This window comes from Microplitis mediator, chromosome 6 (assembly GCF_029852145.1).
Source record: "Microplitis mediator isolate UGA2020A chromosome 6, iyMicMedi2.1, whole genome shotgun sequence".
NCBI lineage: Eukaryota > Metazoa > Arthropoda > Insecta > Hymenoptera > Braconidae > Microplitis > Microplitis mediator.
The window spans coordinates 1,216,420-1,237,796 of NC_079974.1; the positions used below are offsets into that span (position 1 = coordinate 1,216,420).

The following is a 21,377-nucleotide window of genomic DNA, read 5'->3' on the forward strand; positions in this document are numbered from 1 at the left end:
AAATAATGACAAGTTTAGAAAATTGTATTATTAAATTTTTTCAAATTATCTACTGGGAGAATAAAAAAAAAAAAAGATGTCAATTACTTACGTATTCTATAAGTTTGATAATAAAAAATAGCACATGAGAAGGTTGAATATCATTAAATGAAATGGTGTTAGCCATAATTAAATATAAATAAAGTATTTCTAAAAAACCAGTGAGTAATTTATAACTTGATGTTTAATTCCGAACAACGTCAATGAGATTTTGAAACTGGTTTGTTGTCAGTAATTCCTTGAAATGATATTAAATGTATTTCGATAAGTGATAAAGTTAATTACCTGTATGTTTAAGTGGGCTAATGATTGATCGACGTAAGTATCATCAACATTAAAACTATATATAAAAAATCTAGACGTCGGTTGGCCCTGCGGGCCAGCCTCAAAACTTCCCACTGTTTTTGAGCTCAAGGAGCTTGAAAACATTACTGTGAATATATTTTCGAGCTCGAAAATGCTATTGCCTGCGATTATTTTTTGAGTTTTTCGAGCTCTAACAAGTTACGTTTTATGCAATACTTGAAAATTTAAAAATCGAAAATCATTAATGAAGAAGCGGTTTTAAAATTTTTATTCCCGATTATGTTCAATGAAATAAATGTAGGGGAGCCTGAGGCACGAAGGCCCCCTTAGGCCGGTTTTTTCTTTTTGTCGATTTTAACCATCAAATTTTGCAAGAAATTTTGCAAAAAATTGAAAAAAAAATTTTTTCTGGGGGGCGAAGGCCCCCTCCCCAAAAAATTAAAAAAAAATTTTTTATTATTTCCCGTCAAGTTATGACCTCTACAATGTTTTTATCATATTTGAGCTGAATATGTGATATGTGGGGTAAAATGGACCACTCGGAAAAACGAATTGTAACAAAAAAATTTTTTTTTTCATTTTCCGTCAAAGTATGACCTTTATGATGTTTTTATTATATTTTAGGCCAACATGTAATATGTAGGAGAAAATGGACTACTCAAAAAAAAGTTGTAACGAAAAAATTAACTTGGAAAATAAAAATAATTTTTTCGTTACAATGTTTTTTTCGAGTGGTCCATTTTGCCCCACATATCACATATTCACCTAAAATATAATAAGAACATTATAAAGGTCATAACTTGACGGCAAATGAAAAAAAAATAATTTTTTCGAGTGGCCCATTTTACCTCACATATCACATATTGGCCTAAAATATGATAAAAACGTTGTAGAGGTCATTGTTTGACGGAAAATAGAAAAAAAATTTTACCTAATATTTGATTGGGACCTTCGTACCCCAGGCTCCCCTATTGAGGCAGAAATCAATGTCAGTGATCAAAATCATGATTTGAATGAGTTTTGGCTTAGGTCAGAGCAACAATATATGAAATATCCGAGAAAAATATTAAAAACTGGGTTTTTACAATTTTTCGCTGATAATATGATTTAAACTAAAAAACGAGTTAGATGACATTATATGATAATAAAAAATCTGTCTATCGGTTGACCCTGCGGGCCAGCCCTAAAACTTCCCACTGTTTTCGAGCTCCTTAAGCTCGAAAATACTTTTGTATGTCGTTCTTTTCGAAAAAAATAGTTTCTCACCATTTTTTCTCCAACGATATCTCTCAAACGAATAAACTGATTGAGACGGTTGAGGTAGCAATCGACGCGTTTTATTGAATTCTAAAGCTGATCAAATTTTGAATTCGATTTATCGAGTCGATTTTGAGATATTTCGAAAAAACTAAAAAAAAAAATTTTTTTAATTCTTTCGACAACGGTTTCTCTTGAACGAATGAACCGATTTTGATGGTTGAGGTGGCATTCGACGCGGCTTATAAAGCTTCAGAGCCCAGTCAATTTTGGAATCAATCCATCGAGCACATTAAAAATTATCAAAAAAAAACATTTTTGAAAAAATTTAATTTTTGGAATATCTCTGAACGAGCCCTACCGATCAAGCTCAATTTTTTTACAGCTTCAAGATATTGACAAGCCGCGTCGAATGACACCTTAAAGTTCAAAATCGGTCCATCCGTTCAAAAGATACAGGTATTTACATATGTACGTACGTACATACATACACTCGGACATCATCTTGAAATTAGTCAGAAAAGCTTCTTAGGACCTCAAAACGTCGACATCTGATGAAAATTCGATTTTCGTAAATCGGACCGAAACCAATAACTTTCCGAATTTTTGAAAATTTACAATTTTCTTAGCGGGAAGTTACAAAAGACTATAAAAAAGAAAAGTTGGTATGATTTTTGACACATACTGTACATTACATTTCGATTTATCCGGAAAAATAACATTTTATGTTATGTTTCTAACTTTTCAGCACTGATATCTTTTAAACTAATTAACCGATTTTGACGTTTAAGGCGGCAATCGACGCATTGTATTGAGTTCTAGAGCTGAATAGATTTCAAAATTGTTTAGTTGAGTTGTTCCAAAGATATTCGCGTAAAACCGTTTCTTACTATTTCTTTCTCCAACAATATCTCTTGAACAAATTAACCGATTGAGCTAGTTGAGGCGGCAATCGACGCGTTTGATTGAGTCCTAGATCTGATTAGATTTTGAAGTCGATCGTTAGAGTCGTTTCTGAGAAATCGATAAAAAACTAAAAAAAAAAATCTGTCTATCGGTTGACCCTGCGAGCCGGACCCAAAACTTCCCGCTGTTTTCGAGCACCTTGAGCTTAAGGAGCTCGAAGAGCTCGAAAATGAATTTACAACGAAGTTTCGAGCTCAAGGAGCAATTATTTTCGATTCTACTCGATCAAATGATTTGAGATTTTTAGAAAAGTTGATGGCCAACAAGCTCCTTCGATTGCTGCAAGAACCATTCCAATCGATTCATTAGTTAAAAAGTTATAGACCGGTTACACACACACATACATACACACACACACACACACACACACACACACACACACATACACACAGACACTCGGACATCATTCTGAAAATAGTCAGGATAGCTTCCTAGGACCTCAAAACGTCGACATCTGATGAAAACTCGATTTTCGAAAATCGGGGTGAAAACAATAACTTCCCAATTTTTCGAAAATCGTCGATTTTCTTAGTGATAAGTTGAACAATTTTATTTTTAGTATTTTTGAAATTTCTCAACAACGACTAGATAAATCAATTCTTAAATCTGATCAGCTTTAGAACTCAATTAAACACGTCGAATGCCACCTCAAACGTCTCAATCGGTCAATTTGTTTGAGAGATATCGTTGGAGAAAAAATGGCAAAAAACTTTTTTTTTCGAAAAAAACGGCATAAAAAGTATTTTCGAGTTCGAAGAGCTCTCCAATATATTCACAACAATTTTTCGAGCTCAAGTAGCTCAAAAACAGCGAGAAGTTTTGGGGCTGACCCGCAGGGTCAACCGATAGACCAATTTTTCAGTGTAGTAATCGTTTTTATACATAATGGTAATAATTAATTTTTATATATAAGAACGATTATCACAGAAGTATCGTAACCATTACCATAACAGTATGGTAGTAATTTCCATAATATTTACAAACGATAACCATAACATTAAAAAATTCCTCATATTACGGTTATGGTTACCGTACTATCATAGTAATTGTTGCCATACTATCACGGTAACTATAACATATGGTAACGTTTACCATAATAGAATGAGAATAATTACCATAATATTATGCGAATATTTTACTTATCTTATGGGAGCAGTTACCATGCCCTTATTAAAAGAATCGATTTGAAACGTGATGTACAGGGTTTATTTCCAAACGTACTTAGTAATCGTTAGAATAGAACATAGGATCTATTCATATGTGATTATGGGAACTATTCCGATAATTATAGTAATCATTGATATAATTCTATTATCATATGATCGGAAATTATTACCATAGTCACAGAAATTACACTCATAGTTATGAAAACTTTTCCCAGAAATTTTAAGCGTATATAACCATAATTCAAAGTAATTATTACCGTCTCGTTATAGGTTGATATTTTACAGACGTATTAAGGGAGGGGGGTAGGGTTTTAAAGGCGAGAAAAAAGCATATTTTTGTGATTTTTTTCCGGCGAGATGAGTGATATAATTTCATTAAACTTAATCACATATTATTCTACAACTTTTAAAGAATATCAGAAAAAATTTTCAACGAAAAATATTGATTAATAAGCTGGTGACGTTGAATCTCCGGAGGTGCCTCGAAAAAAAGTCGTTTTGCGGTGAACATCATAACTCGTTACCGGATCATCGGAAAAAAAAAAATTTATATGCATTTTAAAGTTGATGTATTTCTCGAGGTAACCACGAAGAGTTTTTTTTTTTTTTTTTTTTTCCGATTTTTTGCAGCACTTGGAAGTGAAAAACGCGATTTTAGCTCAAAAAATCGCGGTTAATTTGTTATTAAAAAATAGAAAAAAATGAAAAACAAAAAAAAAAACTCTTCGTAGTTACCTGTTGATTTATGTGAAGAAGTAATGTTCAAATTTTCAAAGGGATCGGTTCAGTACATTTTGAGTTATGATGTTCACGGACTTTACAAATAACGTTTTCGGGAAAATCCATTTAAAGTTTTTTATTCGTGAAAATTTGAAATAAACTATCAATCAAAGAATATGAATTTTTATACTTATATTGAGTCATCAGTTTACATCCTTTGAAAGACACACAGCCCGAGAAAGGGATTCGGAAGAACAAAGAAAATTGCAGCTGATTTCTACTAGGGGTATGTAGGGGCAGGTCGGGCAGGTATAAGAATCAGATATACCGGCCGGTCATTTGAAACGCTGTAACTCCGTTAGTTTTACTCGGATTGATTTAAAATTTGTACACAATATTCTTGACATATTGTTCATTCAGAAAAAAAATTAAAAAAAAAATATTTTTTTTAAATAATTTAAAAACCCTACCCCCCCCCCCCCTTAAGAACTACCATAATTTATTCTCCGTGTACTTTTCCCAAATATCAAACTTTATAGTATTTTTCAATGTTTCAGATTCAATTATTGTTATTATTTTCACATGTATTCTTCTGACTTTAGGTTAGGTTACTCAAGAACATGATAAAAAATATTGATAAGTACATACAGTCTGGAGTAACAAGATTGAACTGGTATTCCTTAGATATACCTAATTTTGCTGCGCATAGTAAAAAATTGTTGAAAAATTTAGAATCGGTCATTACTCAAGTTAATCACATAAAAAAAGATCTCGATAATCGAATAGAACATATCAGCACTTATAATTTAGTCACTACATCGAACGATCCTACTGATTCAGATTACAAGTTACTTCAATGCAACGTAAGTACATTGTGATATTTAATTTCCAATCTTCATAAACTCTTTTCATTTTTTGAAATGTTTAATTTTCTCGATGAAGTCATCTATTTTATTAGATTTAAATTATTTTGATTTTCTTTGTGAATCTCAGTTAAACACTAAAGTTTGCTAGTTTTTTTACTATCGTGTACGGAAAATTCGTACACTTGAAAGTACGTGGAAAAATGGATTATTTCTTACGGAAAGCCTAAAACAGCCGCATTTGAAGTGCTGATAAACAAAAGTTTTTAGTGCCGTACTCACTTTGGCGGATCCGAATTACCGTGCAATTACGGTAAATTTACCGTGAGAGTGTAAAATTATCATAAAAGGAAAATACACCGTCATTTGACGCTAAATCACGATAATTTCGCCAGGGCACGTCTCTGATTACAAATACTCTGTGAAAAGTATCGAAAATTATTTCAATTCTTTTCAATCCGCACGGAGATTTCGAAAAATATTGAACGGAATTGAAATTTCGATAATTTGAATACTTTCTAATTCTTGAAATGGAATTCAAAAGTATTGAAAAGAATTCAATCTTTCATCATTTCAAAACCTTCCAATTCCGAAGTGAAATTCAAAAGTATTGAATGGGATTAAATTTTTTATCATTTGAATTCAATTCAAGTTATAATTGGAAATATGGAACTATTTTGGTATTGAGACGGATTCAGAAATATTGAAAACTCTCAATTAGTTTTAGTTCTTTTCAATCCTACACTCGATCCAAAATATAGAACTATTTTGGTATTGAGAAGGATTCAGAAAGATTCAAAAATGTCAATTAATTTTAATTCTTTTCAATCCTAGACGTAACATAAAATATGGAACTATTTTAGTATCGAGAAGGATTCAGAAAAATTGAAGATTCTCCATTTATTTCAATTTTTTTGAATCCTACACGTGGCCTGTAATGTGAAACTATTTTGCTATTGGAAAAGATTCAGAAAGATTCGAAAATGTGAATTCATTTTAATTTATTTCAATTCAATTCATAATTGGAAATATGGAACTATTTTGGTATTGAGGAAAATTCAGAAAGATTAAAAACCGTCAATTCATTCGAATTTTTTTCAATCCCACCCGTGACCCGAAATGTGAAATTATTTTGTTATTGAGAAGTATTCAAAAAGATTAAAAATGTCAATTCGTTTGAATCTTTTTCAATCCATCTCTTAACCCGAAATATGGAACTATTTTGGTATTGAGGAAGATTCAGAAAGATTGAAAACTGACAATTGATTCGCATTATTTTCAATACTACTCGTAACTCTAAAAGTCGAAACTTTTTTGTTATTGACGAGGATTCAGAAAGATTAAAAACATCAATTTATTTGAATCTTTTTCAATTCTTTGGAAGTTTAGAAATTCTTATATTATTTTTAGATTCAATATAATTGAAAAGTGATAATTTTATGTCCAGATGAAAACCTTGTGGAATAGGATTTATTCAAAAGTATTCAATTCTCATCTTTTTCAATACTTTTCAATGAGTATTTTTCATCAGGGTTTAGTTTTTGAATTAATGACTGTTGAATTTTGCAAAGAAATCATTTTAAATTAATCGAAATCAATTGACATATTTTTTTAGATGTATTTTTCGGATATTAAAGCAAAGAGAACAAAGTTAGTTGATGGGATTTTAAAAGCTTACCAATCAATTAGCCCTATATTGATAAAATTGGAAAGTTTAGTCGAAAACACAACTACTGGGAAAAGTAAAGCGATGCAATTTTTTTATGAACGATATGAACAAACAATTTTCACAGCCTTTATAACGTAATATAAAAAGATTAATTACTTTCGACAGTACCCGCATGGAAAAGCTATATATTGTTAAAAGTATATAACAAAATATATGGTGAATACATGATCAATATATAGCGGCAAAAATATCTATATTAAAAAATATATGTTTTTTACATATATTGGATTCTATATTTATCATAATATATTTACTTGTATATAATGTTTTGTATTTTTCTATATATATTATCTCATATAATGCTCAATATATTCTTATCATATATGAATAGTATATATATAATTTATAAGTATAATATAATAAACTTGATATATATATCCATATATTTTGACTCATATAATTAGTGGCATATGGTCTCTATATAATTGATTATATATGAAAGAATTTATATGATTAAATATATGGTTCGCGGTATATTGGAATTATATTTTTCCAGTATATTAAAACTTATGTTTTTCGCAATATATTGAAAATTTTATTTTTTAATATACTTTTCAATTTCTACACAATGCCACAAAAAAAGTCAAATTTATTATTTTTTCTCCTTCTTTTCATTGACCTTATATTTACTGGCAATAACCTAAGAAAAGTAAAAAAAAGTGCCATATATTTTACAATATATTGGAAACCATATATTTTGCAATATATTGGAAAACATATATAAAAAATATAAAAAATACTATGTATTAATTAATATACTACTTTCAATATAATATATCAATATAAAAAAGATATATTAAAATATATATGTAAAACATACATAAAAAGTCATATATTGATAAATATATTGATAATATATTCTAGCAATATATTTTTTTTCAATATATTATCATACATTAATACGGCAAAAATATAAATATTATTTGATATATTGTACAATATATCACATTATAATATTCATATATTCTATCATATATGTTTTCACATATAAAGTTTTTTCATGCGGGTACTCAATAACGATTGTAGTATAATTGAAGATATAAATTCTTAGGTGCCTAGTGAGCAATTTAGACGCTTTAAATATTCTATTATCTGGAAATAAATCAATTTTTGTAGTAGACGCAGTTTTATTATCTTCCGAAGTAATTCTTCGTCCCTCTCCGAATGAAATCAACATAATAATCTTGCGAGACATAAAAGATTTGCTTGCGAGATTTAAACTTTTTCCAAGATGGGCAGCAGGAAGTTGTCACGAATGTAAACAAATTAAAGAAACGAGTACAGACAGTTTTTACAGATTCAGTTTTTTTGATAATGTCATGAGCATTCAAGTAAGACACGAAATTTTTCTCAAAATTATTTATTATTATAGTTGATAATTAAAAAATGATTTTTTAGATTATCAATGATCGTATTGCTGCTATTCAAAATACAACACAAAGATTGACAGTAGAGTGTTGGAAATATCTCAATCGATGGAAAAAATACAGTAATTTATGGCGAGCTGACAAATCTCAAATATGTGAAAAATTTGTTGTGACGTGTCCGACTCTTAATCAGTACGATGAAAAATTTACATACTACGACACAATAATAGAAGAAATTGAGGAATGGACACCATATTATGACATATCGAGTATCAAGTAACTTTTCATTATAAAATCACATTTTTTCTTATTATTTATCACTATAAAGAATGATCCGGAAATATTTTTTCACCATACACGGAAAAAAAATTCTAGTTAAATTTACAATGCTAACATCGTAATATGTCCTATTAATTATTGTATTGGTGGACTAGACTTTTCACATCGTAATTTTTACGATGTAGGGTTGGAAATTTCATTTAAGAAATAATACTTCAGACAAACAATACGAAGTCTTAAGCTCTTTAATATAAATTACGATGTAACATCGTAAAATTTGAAGAGAAATTTTAAATAAAAGATTAAAATAATAATCGTTCGGCAGTTGGATTCGAACCCGAGTCCTTTCGAGTGCGAAGTGTCCGACGCCTTGGACCACTCGGCCACTGAAGGGCCTACACTATATGTTGTTTTTAAGATCCATATAAACGACTTGCGGAGGACCCAGTTACTATTTAAAAAGTACGATGTAACGTCGTACTTTTTATAGCTTCCATCGTATTATAACAGAGGCAGCACTGTAATACTTATTTTGTTAAAAAGTAAATAGAAATATTAAATGTACGAATAAATATAGTTTTTAAAGTGTAATTTTTATTTATTTTTTTTTACGATGTTAAATTGTAATTTTTGCAGTAATTTTTAATCCTAAAAGTCTTTGTTAAAATTACGATGTTAAATAGTAAAAAATATAACCCACATAATAAATTTTGAAATAAAACATCTAAAAATTGACATTAATAAAAGTCTAGTCCGTGATTACGATGTTAACATCGTAAATTTTGCAGAATTTTTTTTCCGTGTACCTGCACTGAAAATTAAAACTTCTGCCCTATTTAGAGGAAAGAAATTCATTCTTCCCTTTTATTAGAAAACAAACGATAAAAATTAGCGCGTGCGCCATTCTTCTCGCAAACAGAGGCAAAAATTTTTAATTTTTAAATACAGATCTGGTAAAAGAAAGCATACACACTACGGAGGAAGGTAGGACGACCCTTTTCGCGTGTTTGCCAACCCTGCCCTCGGCCCGCGGGTTGGAATCTCCTACTTTTCGCCCTGGGTGTGTAATATACGATTTTCGATCCCTGTCTATACACAAACAGACTTTGAAAGTCTTATTTCACTATAAATATACAGTGAAAAATATTGTGTATCTGTGTTAGAAACGGTCCGTGTTAAAGTTTTTCTTATTCGCCTTTCATATAAGGTATAGTATTATAATACAAGAATGTTGAAATACTTTACGTATATATTCCCGTTTCTTTGTGTGCATTGTTAGAAAACTTATAATGGCTCAAGAAATATTTCCTTGGGCGAAGAATTTATTTCTGAAGAGAGGCCAATGATCTTCACGGAAAAAATAGATAGGAATGGTTACTGTGCTACACAAGAATGATTGTAAAGTATGTAAAAATTAATCTTAGCACATTACTATTTCTCGTTATAACCCTAGCAGCAATTTAGTAACAGCCTTATGCCAGTATGGATTAAGATACTTTAGAAAGATTTCAGATCAAGAATTGTAAAAGAATTGGTCCAGATTGTTGAACAAAATTATTGGTCAAGCCTTGAGCCGGACTGTGGTCAGAATTTGTCAAGAATTTAACCAGAAATCTGGGGCCATCTATTGCTAAACTTTGGGACTATCCTATAGAGTAGTCACGTGTCTGAGTGCTGTTTACAACATTAGTTCCCGGTAAGCAGTAGTCAGACATGTGACTGAAAGCAACAGTTCCTGTCCAGCACAGGAATGGTTACTATGCTGAACGACAATGGAACCCATTTGTCCGGGGAGTCTTTCGCATCTCCACACAGGACCTATACCTATATTATATAGTAACACATCGACTGTTGAAAGGAACCTGTATTATCTGGAAAGCGAATGGTGACTATGAACACGATAACCAGTCATGTTTTCGACATAACCCTGATAGCCAGAGTTTCTGATCAGAAAGTTGGTGTACTTGAGTTGCGACCAACTTGACGACAACTTTCAGCTTGTGTAACTGTTGCCGACAACTTGGCTACAAGTTGCTCAGCAACTTGGCGACAACCTACTGCCGCAACCTATCACCAAGTTTCTGAGCAACTTGTAGCCAAGTTGTCGGAAACAGTTACACGAGCTGAAAGTTGTCGACAAGTTGCTCGGAAAGTTGCCGTCAACTTATGGAAATGCTGACTTTTGTGGCCAACTTGGCGACTGGTTGCGGCAGAAGATTGTCGACAAGTTGCGGGCAACTTGGCTATCAGGATGTGTAACATAGTAATGGTTGCTATGTTGGATTGTACTCAGTCGTATGTAAAAACGACCCATTCCTATTATAACGAGAACTAGTAATGTGCTAAGATTATTTTTTACATAGTATACGATCATTCTTGTGTAGCACAGTAACCATTCCTATATATTTTTTTCCGGGTTGCTTCAAGAAAATTCTTGGTTTGATTTAGATTTTCTTTGCTCTAAAGATTTTATATCTTCGATGGATAACTCTCGTGTCTTGACCCAAAACTATATTATCTTCAATCGATACTATCGAATTCTTCAAGCAAAGCCACTTCCCTACCCTGATAGCCAAGTTGCCCGCAACTTGCCGACAATCTACTGCCGCAACCTGTCGCCAAGTTGGCCGCAAAAGTCAGCATTTCCATAAGTTGACGACAACTTTCCGAGCAACTTGTCGACAACTTTCAGCTCGGGTAACTGTTGCCGACAACTTGGCTACAAGTTGCTCAGAAACTTGGTGACAGGTTGCGACAGTAGATTGTCGCCAAGTTGCTGAGTAACTTGTAGCCAAGTTGTCGGCAACAATTACACGAGCTGAAAGTTGTCGACAAGTTGTCGTCAAGTTGGTCACAACTCAGGTACACCAACTTTCTGATCAGAAACTCTGGCTATCAGGGTAATAGCCAAGTTGGCCGCAAATTGGCGACAATCTACTGCCGTAACCTGTCGCCAAGTTGGCCGCAAAAGTTGACATTTCCATAAGTTGATGGCAACTTTCAGCTTTTGTAACTGGTAACTAAAAGTTGACAACATGTTTCTCAGAAAATTGACGATAGGTTGTCGATAGATTGTCGACAATGTTCTGGGAAAGTTGGTAGCAACTTGTATTCAACAGTTACAAAAGCTGAAAGTTGTTGAAAAGTTGCAGTCAACTTGATCGCATTTAATTAACATCAACTTTTTAACCAGGTATCAGGGGAGTTTTGGACTTTTCCAGTTGAGCGCAACCAATATAGTCAAATTAAAGCATGTACTTCACGTATACGTGAGATCAAAAATAGACTTTGATGAGAACTCTCTAGATGACCAACATTTTAACTCAAAAATTGATATTAAACATTTGACAACACGATGACCTCTAGTACACATTAAATTTCACTTCAAGTTTTTCCTCTCTCTCATGTAAAATTACAAATAAACTTGATGTAAACTAGCAGCTTTAATTTTACGTCAAATTTATATGCTATGATACGTATATGAGAACTAAAAAGTTGAACTGAAATTTTTTATATACTCTGTATGTCATCGAGATGTCAAAAGTTTAATTTCAATTTCTGAGCTGAAACTCTGGTTTCCTGAGATTCACTCCTGATAGCCAGACTTTCTGATCAAAAAGTTGGTGTGCAGTAGTTGCAAGCAACTTGACGAAAAGTTGTTGACAACTTTCAGCTTTTGTAACTGTTGGCTACTGCCAACTATCTGAGAAAGTTGGCGCCAGTGAGCTCCCGCAAGCTGAAGGCAACTTTCCGTCAACTAATGGAATGCCAACTTCTGCCAGAAACTTTCTCAGAAAGATGTCATCAAATTATGGAAATGCCAATTTTTGCGGCCAACTTGGCGACAAACTACTGCAGAAAGCTGTCGCCAGTTTGCTGCCAACTTGATCAGTGACTTTACATTAAAACTCTGATGGTAAGTGATCATATATTGAGAATTTAGGGTTCAGTTTTGCCAGAAATCTACCCTGATAGCCAATTTGGAACAAACATTTTAGAAACCATAATTAATGTAAGACAACCATTATTTCGATTTTTCCAATTTTTAAACAGCCGTAATTAATAAGAGAATTGGTTTTATTGGAAATTATTTTTATTCTTTATCAAACCGCCAAGGAGTAGAATCATTTTATAAAAAAATTTCAGACAGAAGTCATTTTACACCCGAAAGTAGGCGGAGCCCACTTCTAGACCATTACCTTCCGGTTATTTTGACGCCTGAATAATTTGTCGTGAGCATGTTTTGTTCGCGGTTATTTTGTTGTGTAGTTATTTTGTCTACGGGTATTTGGTTACAGAACCATTCACCCCGTATGTGGTGTGATTTTTTTTTTAAAAAACCCTGGAACTCCGAGTTACGGAGTAAATTTTCTTTGGATTGAAGTAAAATCTGTATACATCTTAAATACAAATGACTTTTTTCCATGGTTGTATTTAAATCTTACTTAGAAATTTACAATGAATGGGTTAAAAATCGTTAGTTGAAACGAGAGTGCAATATCGTGAATGTAAATTTTAATCTTCTTTTCGTGGAACAATTACTCTTCGAGCTCAAAAATATAACTTTCGTGTCATTTTGAGCTCCCTGAGCTCAATAGCCTAATAAAGGTTTAATAAGACACTATTTTTTGAATTTTCAAACCGCAACAACTTTAAGTTTAGATTAAGCGAATGAGGAATTTCGAAGTAATTCCGAAAAAACCCTTTTTTTGGTTTTCTTTCGACAGCGATAACTCACGAACGAATCAACCAATTTCGACCGGGCCAGCGACGATCGACGTGATTTTTTTATGTTAAGATCCGATTAGTTTTTGGAATCGATCGGTAAAGCCGTTTAACAGTTATTCCAAAAAAACCACATTTGAAAAAATTTTTTTTTGTAGTTTTTTTGAGATTTCCCAAAATCTACCCGTTCGAATCGGTCCAAATTGTATTAAAATTCTAAGTTTAGCCAAACCCTTTCGAATGGCGCCAACCGCAATGAAATCGGTCGAGCCGTTCAAAAGATATAAGAGGGTTACACACACACACACGCACACACACACACACACACACACACACACACACACACACACACACACACACACACACACATACATAGGGGAGGGTGGGGCAGAGCGGCCCCCCTGAAATTTTGACCAAAAAAAAAATTTTTTTTTTTTTCGACTAATTACTATAAATCCGATATGTTTGCGCATTTTTACCCCTACGCATGACATTTGGGGCAAAATGGACAAGCCCAAAATTTTGAAAAAGTGATTTTTTCATATTTTTATCGTCAAATTAAAAAAAAATTATTATAATTCCACATTTCTAGCCCTACGCATAACACCTGGGGCAAAATGGACCAGCCGAAACTTCCGAAAAAATTATTTTTTCATATTTTTCGGCCGTTTCTCTATATAAGAGGCAAATTTGGTCACTAAAAATTTATAAAAATTAAATTCTTTTTTTTAGTTGATAAATTTTTGAAATAAAGTAAAATTATAGAATTGATTTTTTTTTTATTAAATAACAATTAGTATTTAAGGTAATCGAGAGTGAACGATTTTTTACGCTTTAAAAAATTTTTTTCGAGTAATATAAAACCAAAAATAGTTGTCAAGAGAAAGAAATACATTCTTAATGATGAAAACAATTTAAAAAAAAAAAAAACGAAAAAAAAAATTTTTTTTATCACTTTTTGAAGGGGGGCCGCTCTGCCCACAAAAAAAAATTTTCAGAATTTTGGCAAAATGTCCATAAATTTGTTCGAAATAGGACAAAAGTAAAGTGATCTTATGGTTGAAAGCCACAAAAAATAATAATTGGCTTAGGGGGGCCGCTCTGCCCCACCCTCCCCTACATACCTACATACAGACATCATCGCGAAAACATCGGGAAGCTTCTTAGGACCTCAAAACGTCGAGATCTGATGAGAACTCGATTCTCGAAAAACGGGGTAAAACCAAGAACTTCCCGATTTTTGAAAATTTTGAATTTTCTTAGCGGGAAGTTAAAAATTGTAACGAAAAATTCTTTTTTTTTTTTAATTGTGATAAATTAAAAGAATTCATTATTTTAGGCTTTTTTAGGTCAATGGTATCAATCTTGGGTAAAATGAATCAGAACGAATTTAATTGAACTGAACAATTTAACAAAAAGTTGAATTATATAGCTTATAAAAAATTGAAAACACGGAAAGAAAATTATGGGAAGTTTTCCTATGCATTATGGGAATGGTTCCCATAATGGTATGGGAACCATTCCCATAATGGTATGGGAATCATTCCCATATATTATGGGAACCATTCCCATAATAGTATGGGAATGATTCCCATACCATTATGGGAATGGTTCCCATAATGATATGGGAATGGTCCCCATAATGGTATGGGAATCATTCCCATAATATTATGGGAACCATTCCCATATCATTATGGGAACCATTCCCATAATGGTATGGGAATCATTCCCATACTATTATGGGAATGGTTCCCATATTAGTATGGGAACTATTCCTATAGTATTATGGGAACTATTCCCATAATGTTATGGGAACCATCCCTATAATATCATAAAATTTTTTTTTTGCGCAATAGTGTAGAAATTTCCCTCGTGATATCGGGAGATTCAAATGAAGCTTCTTCGACGCTATATTTGTATGGAAACACAAAATTTTTTTTGTGTTTCCGGCTAATCAGCACATTGAATTTATAACGTATACACTATACTTGAATATGATTGGTTGCAGCATCTACGAGCATGCGCAACGAACCGCGAAGAAATTTAAAATTTGAAATTTTTACACATAAAGCATGAAGATAAAGTGTGAACTGCTTTTGATTAAATGTTAAAAATGATAATATTAATAAACTGTAAATAATTATGATCCTGAAGTTAGCAGACAATTAAAGATTTTTGGATTTTTTTTTTTCAACAAATCAATCACAAAAAAATAAAAAATAATAATATGCACATGTAGAAAATTTAAAAAACTACAGGTGCAATGTTTTAAAATATTTTTTTTTTTATAATTTATTGTTTAAAAAAAAAATCCAAAAATTATTAGACGTCGGCTAACTTCAGTATCATGTCAAATTAAAATTAATATAAACTTTTTGAGAATTTATACAAAAAATTTCAATTTTTGAAAATTTGAGATTTTATCAAAATTTAAATTTTTATTTCCAAAATTTGAATTTTTGTTTTTATGTTTAATAATATTTCTGTGTATTGTAGAAGTGATTACCACACTTTTCTTTAAATTAATTTTTTCATGATAATATGGGAACCATTCCCATAATATTATAGGAATGGTTCCCATAATGATATGGGAATGGTTCCCATAATATTATGGGAATGATTCCCATAATGGTATAGGAACCATTCCAATTGCATTATGGGAATCATTCCCATAATATTATGGGAATAGTTCCCATACTATTATAGGAACCATTCCCATAATATTATGGGAATGGTTCCTATAATTTATGGGAATGGTTCCTATAAATTATAGGAACCATTCCCATAAATTATAGGAATGATTCCCATAATATTATAGAAAGTATTCCTATAAATTATAGGAACCATTCCTATAATTATAGGAACCATTCCTATAGTGTTATGGGTATCATTCCCATAATTATAGGAACTGTTCCTATAATTATGGGAAACATTCCTATAATTATAGGAACCGCTCCCATAATTTATGGTCGTAATTCCTATGATGGTATAGGAAAAAATTTCACAAAATTATGGGAACCGCTGCCATAATTTTCTTTCCGTGAACACAGTTTTTTGACATTAAAACAGTAATAATTATATTATTAATTATTGATCAGGGTATCCTATGCACCCGGGCAGAAACCATCAAATTCGTTTATTTTCCGTCTATTTCGAATGAATCAGTCGAAATTTTTCAAAAAATCGAAAAAAAAAATTTTTTTCTGAGGCACTACGGCACGACGAATTTCAGTGGATAAAAAAACTATTTCTGGGGGCGTACATGTGATGTATGTACAAGTGCGCGCGTGTGTGCGCGTGTGTATCCGTGCGTGAGTGTACATGTGTGCACGCCTGTGTGTGCGTGCGAGCGCGAGTGTGTCTGTGTGTACGTAACTGATACTAAAAACAACGGTAATAGCTACCGAACTAATCAGGAACGGCTACCGATTATGTTTTTCCGTATGAGTTAATAAATTTTTCTGTCGAGGACTAAAAATTGAATTAATTTTTATTTATTGACGAAAATCTTATTAACTTTTTTATTTAACGCCCAATTTCTTTGAGTCGTAAACACGTTTAATCTACGAGCAAAATCTTTTGAAAAAACGTGTGTGTCAAGATCAATGGAGTCAAGTTCACTATAATCGATAATACAAGCGGTGGAAGCATTTTTCCGCACATTTTCCAGGCAGTGAGAATATTCAGCCTCATTTAAGTAATGCACATATTTTTCAAAAGACTCGTCATCCCATAGATTACTGCTCCTTAATTCTAGGTCGATGTCCGATGAATAACTGAAATAAATGTGGTAATTGTTGTCCCGCAAGGCCTTGAGGGGTTCGATATTTTCATGGCCTGGACGAGATAAAATAGAAACTAGCTGACCCTGCAGCGTTGGATTAAAAATCGAAATAAACAGAGTCGCGCTCAGGAAAGTGATGCGCATCGTCAGCTTGTCGATGGGAGTCATCATCCCCATGTTTAATATCAGGGCCAAAAGATCTAAGACAGCTGCACTGAAATCGTACTGGTTGTTAAGAAAAATCATTACAAATGTAAACACCAAAATCAGTGATAACATTATTATATTTTGATAAGTGAAGAAATCATCGACTACTTGGCTGAAAGTCGGTATGGTGTTGTGCTTTTGAGTTATTATCACATAACCACCTTGCAGATAGAAAGGAATTATATTATCGTATCTATACGGCACCTCATTGAGGATTTGGTGATCACCTATCATTACGTTATCAAATGTGTTTTGTAATGGTACGTTATCAATAGGCGTAACATTAATGGCTGAAAATATCACCTGATAAAATAATTTCGTTCTATTAAACGCTATACGATTGTACCCTAATTGAAGTTTGTAGTTTTCTATAGGTGCAGTTTTGTCAAAATTAACACTCGAACAAGTCTCTTTATCTAAAACAAAAAAATAAATGTTTCATGAATTAGTCATTCTAACCAATCGGATATAAATCATCATAGTTCTACACGGAAAAAAATTAATCGTGAATGCAACATGATGCAGTCTTGGTAAATAAACATGATGAAATCATGTTGCATTTACATGATTTGTCATGTTTCGGCTACATGATAATCATGTTGCGGTAACATGAGAAAATCATGTTGCATTCACATGATTTGTCATGTTGCATTCACATGATAATCATGTTGCGGTAACATGAGAAAATCATGTGGCATTCGCATGATTTGTCATGTTGCATTCACATGATAATCATGTTGCGGTAATATGATAATCATGTTGCGGTAATATGAGAAAAATCATGTTGCATTCACATGATTTGTTATGTTGCACTCACATGATTTGTCATGTTGCATTCACATGATAATCATGTTGCGGTAACGTGAGAAAATCATGTGGCATTCATATGATTTGTCATGTTGCATTCACATGATTTGTCATGTTTCGGCTACATGAAAGTCATGTTGCTGCCACATATTGCCATGTAGCCGAAACATGACAAATCATGTGAATGCAACATGATCTTCTCATGTTACCGCAACATGATTATCATGTGAATGCAACATGACAAATCATGTGAATGCAACATAATTTTCCTCATGTTACCGCAACATGATTATCATGTAGCCGAAACATGACAAATCATGTGAATGCAACATGATCTTCTCATGTTACCGCAACATGATTATCATGTGAATGCAACATGACAAATCATGTGAATGCAACATGATTTTCTCATGTTACCGCAACATGATTATCATGTAGCCGAAACATGACAAATCATGTGAATGCAACATGATCTTCTCATGTTACCGCAACATGATTATCATGTGAATGCAACATGACAAATCATGTGAATGCAACATGATTTTTCTCATGTTACCGCAACATGATTATCATGTGAATGCAACATGATTTTCTCATGTTACCGCAACATGATTATCATGTAGCCGAAACATGACAAATCATGTGAATGCAACATGATTTTCTCATGTTACCGCAACATGACTATCATGTAGCCGAAACATGACAAATCATGTGAATGCAACATGATTTCATCATGTTTATTTACCAAGACTGCATCATGTTGCATTCACGATTAATTTTTTACCGTGTATGATTGAGGAAATCAGTTGTAAGACGAATTCCTCAATTAAAACATTGAACCATTATTATAAATTGTTTTACCGTTTACGAATGACATTCTGTAGAGTGTCCATGGATCAGGTGGTTTGTCCGGTTCGTTAACTTTCCTCCATGGTTTGGGTGCTCGATCTGCGTACGGATTAAATGTGTAGACAATCGTATCATTGTTGAATCTGTTTGGACATGTGAAATATGACAACAGCACTTGAGATTTCCACAGACATTTAAGTGTCGCCAATGCATCGCTGCACCGCTTTCCAACTGCGAAAACGACCCGCTCGCTGTTCCAAGGATCCCACTGGTTGATATCGGTAAGAATATTTTCACTTACATCGAGGGAATCAGCAGATAAAATATAGCTCGGATATGAATTGTGTCCAATAAATTTTTTCGTTTCTTCTGTATTAACGCTGACATCTGATAGAAATAAATTTTCATCAATTGCAAGAATAGACGAGTTTATTTGATCATTTTTCTTGATTCCGTAAATGATATTCGTTAAATTAGAACTGACCGCCACCGGGTTCATTCGATCAGGAAAACATAACTCCAGTAATTGTAACTGTGCACAATAAACAAGTAAATAATAAACCAATTTTTCTAATGCTATAATTAAAAATTTATTTTAAAAATATTTTACCGTGTGTGTGTGAGAAATCGAACGGTTGCTTAACACTGAAGGTCCAAGAATTTGAATTTTGTCGCACATAATGACGCGCACACACAATGAACACAAAATAATATATTTTATCAAATTCATTATAAGTTCTTGAAATTTTTTAAATATTTTAGTAAATTGTTTTACCAAAGCAATAATTATTTATTGGAGTATTGAGTAAAATCAATAAGTGGATGCTTTCGAAAAACGCGACTGTGCTCTTGGAATTGAGTCTCGTCACTAGCGCAGGAATATCAATAAACAATTTGTGTCGTTGCAAAAGATACGTGTCCATTCGCGGTTTGAGTGTTACATGTGTTTCCATCTAATTAAGTGCACATATACTCATTATACATTTGCAGTAAGCTTCTACTTCTAAACATCGCAGCTTTGCGCAAAATCGATCGGCAGAAAAATATTTACTGACCTTCACATTCTACGCAATTTATAAATTCACACTTTAACAGAAAAATAATTATTTCAGATTATACTTTTTATAATTTAATGATTTATTTAAATCATAAATTACAAGAAATCGATACAAGTCAACAAGTAAGAAGTACATAATTTATTTTGTGTGCGTATTCACCTTAAAAAAAGTCAACGATTTTTTAAACAGACTCGAGCTTCGATTGAATCGACTCCAAGTCTGACTCAAGTTCTTTCCTAACTGAATTTCCGACAGTTCTCGAAATAATTCTATTGAGCCCAAGTTTAAAATCACTGACAATTGTTTTTTTATATCGTCAATTACAACAGACAGTTCTGTCTCATTGCAAAAACATTTATGTCCATTCAAAAATAAAATTTTTTAAAAAATTTTTTATTTGGATAACTTTTAATTTGTTTGATGAATTGATTCCAAAATCTAATCAGCTTTAAAACTTTATAAGCCGCATCGAATGCCACCGAAAAAATCAAAATCGGTTCATTCGTACAAGAGAAACCGTTGACAAAAGAATTCAAAAAAAAATTTTTTTTTGGTTTTTTCGAAATTTCTCAAAAACTACTGAAGAAATCAATTTTAAAATTTCATCAGCTTTAGAACATGATAAAATACGTCGATTGCCATCTCGACCGTCTTGAGCTCTTTCGAGCTCAAGGAGCTCAAAAACAGCGGAAAGTTATGGGGTTGGCCCGCAGGGTCAACTGATAGAAAGATCTTTTTTATTGATAGTGCTTCAGTTTTTGATGGGTGGAAGGGAGGGAGAGAACACCAGAGGCCCTCTGGTGGCATGAAGTCGCTTTAGATAGAAAATTTCGCGAGTGTTTGACGTTAGCCGACTGACGTGCGGTCGAGGAAACGGTGGAATTTCAGTCAAGGTCACGACGCCACCGATATGGAGAAAATCGTTAACACGGCGCGAGGTAACGGAATCTACGCGCCGATTTCTACGGCAAGTTTGTGGCAGATATAAAATTCTGGAAAAAGGTTTTTTAACTTCCCGCTAAGAAAATTGTAAATTTTCAAAAATTCGGGAAGTTATTGGTTTCGGTCCGATTTACGAAAATCGAATTTCCATCAGATGTCGACGTTTCGAGGTCCTAGGAAGCTATCCTGACTAATTTCACGATCATGTCCGAGTGTATGTATGTGTGTACGTACGTATGTATGTATGTAAATATTCATAACTCTTGAACGGATGAACCGATTTTGATCGTTGAGGTGTCATTCGACGCGGCTC

At 32.7% G+C, this 21,377-nt stretch overlaps 1 protein-coding gene across 2 annotated transcripts in view; it reads left to right on the forward strand.

Moving 5' to 3' along the window:
* LOC130669490 (dynein axonemal heavy chain 10-like) overlaps positions 1 to 21,377 on the forward strand; it is a 166,672-nt gene that overhangs the window by 95,635 nt on the left and 49,660 nt on the right. For both annotated transcript variants that reach the window (XM_057472431.1, XM_057472432.1), the window contains 4 exons: positions 5,057 to 5,317; positions 6,933 to 7,120; positions 8,098 to 8,377; positions 8,445 to 8,689. In XM_057472431.1, coding sequence (XP_057328414.1) covers positions 5,057 to 5,317; positions 6,933 to 7,120; positions 8,098 to 8,377; positions 8,445 to 8,689 — 974 coding nt within the window. The remainder of the gene's footprint in view (positions 1 to 5,056; positions 5,318 to 6,932; positions 7,121 to 8,097; positions 8,378 to 8,444; positions 8,690 to 21,377) is intronic.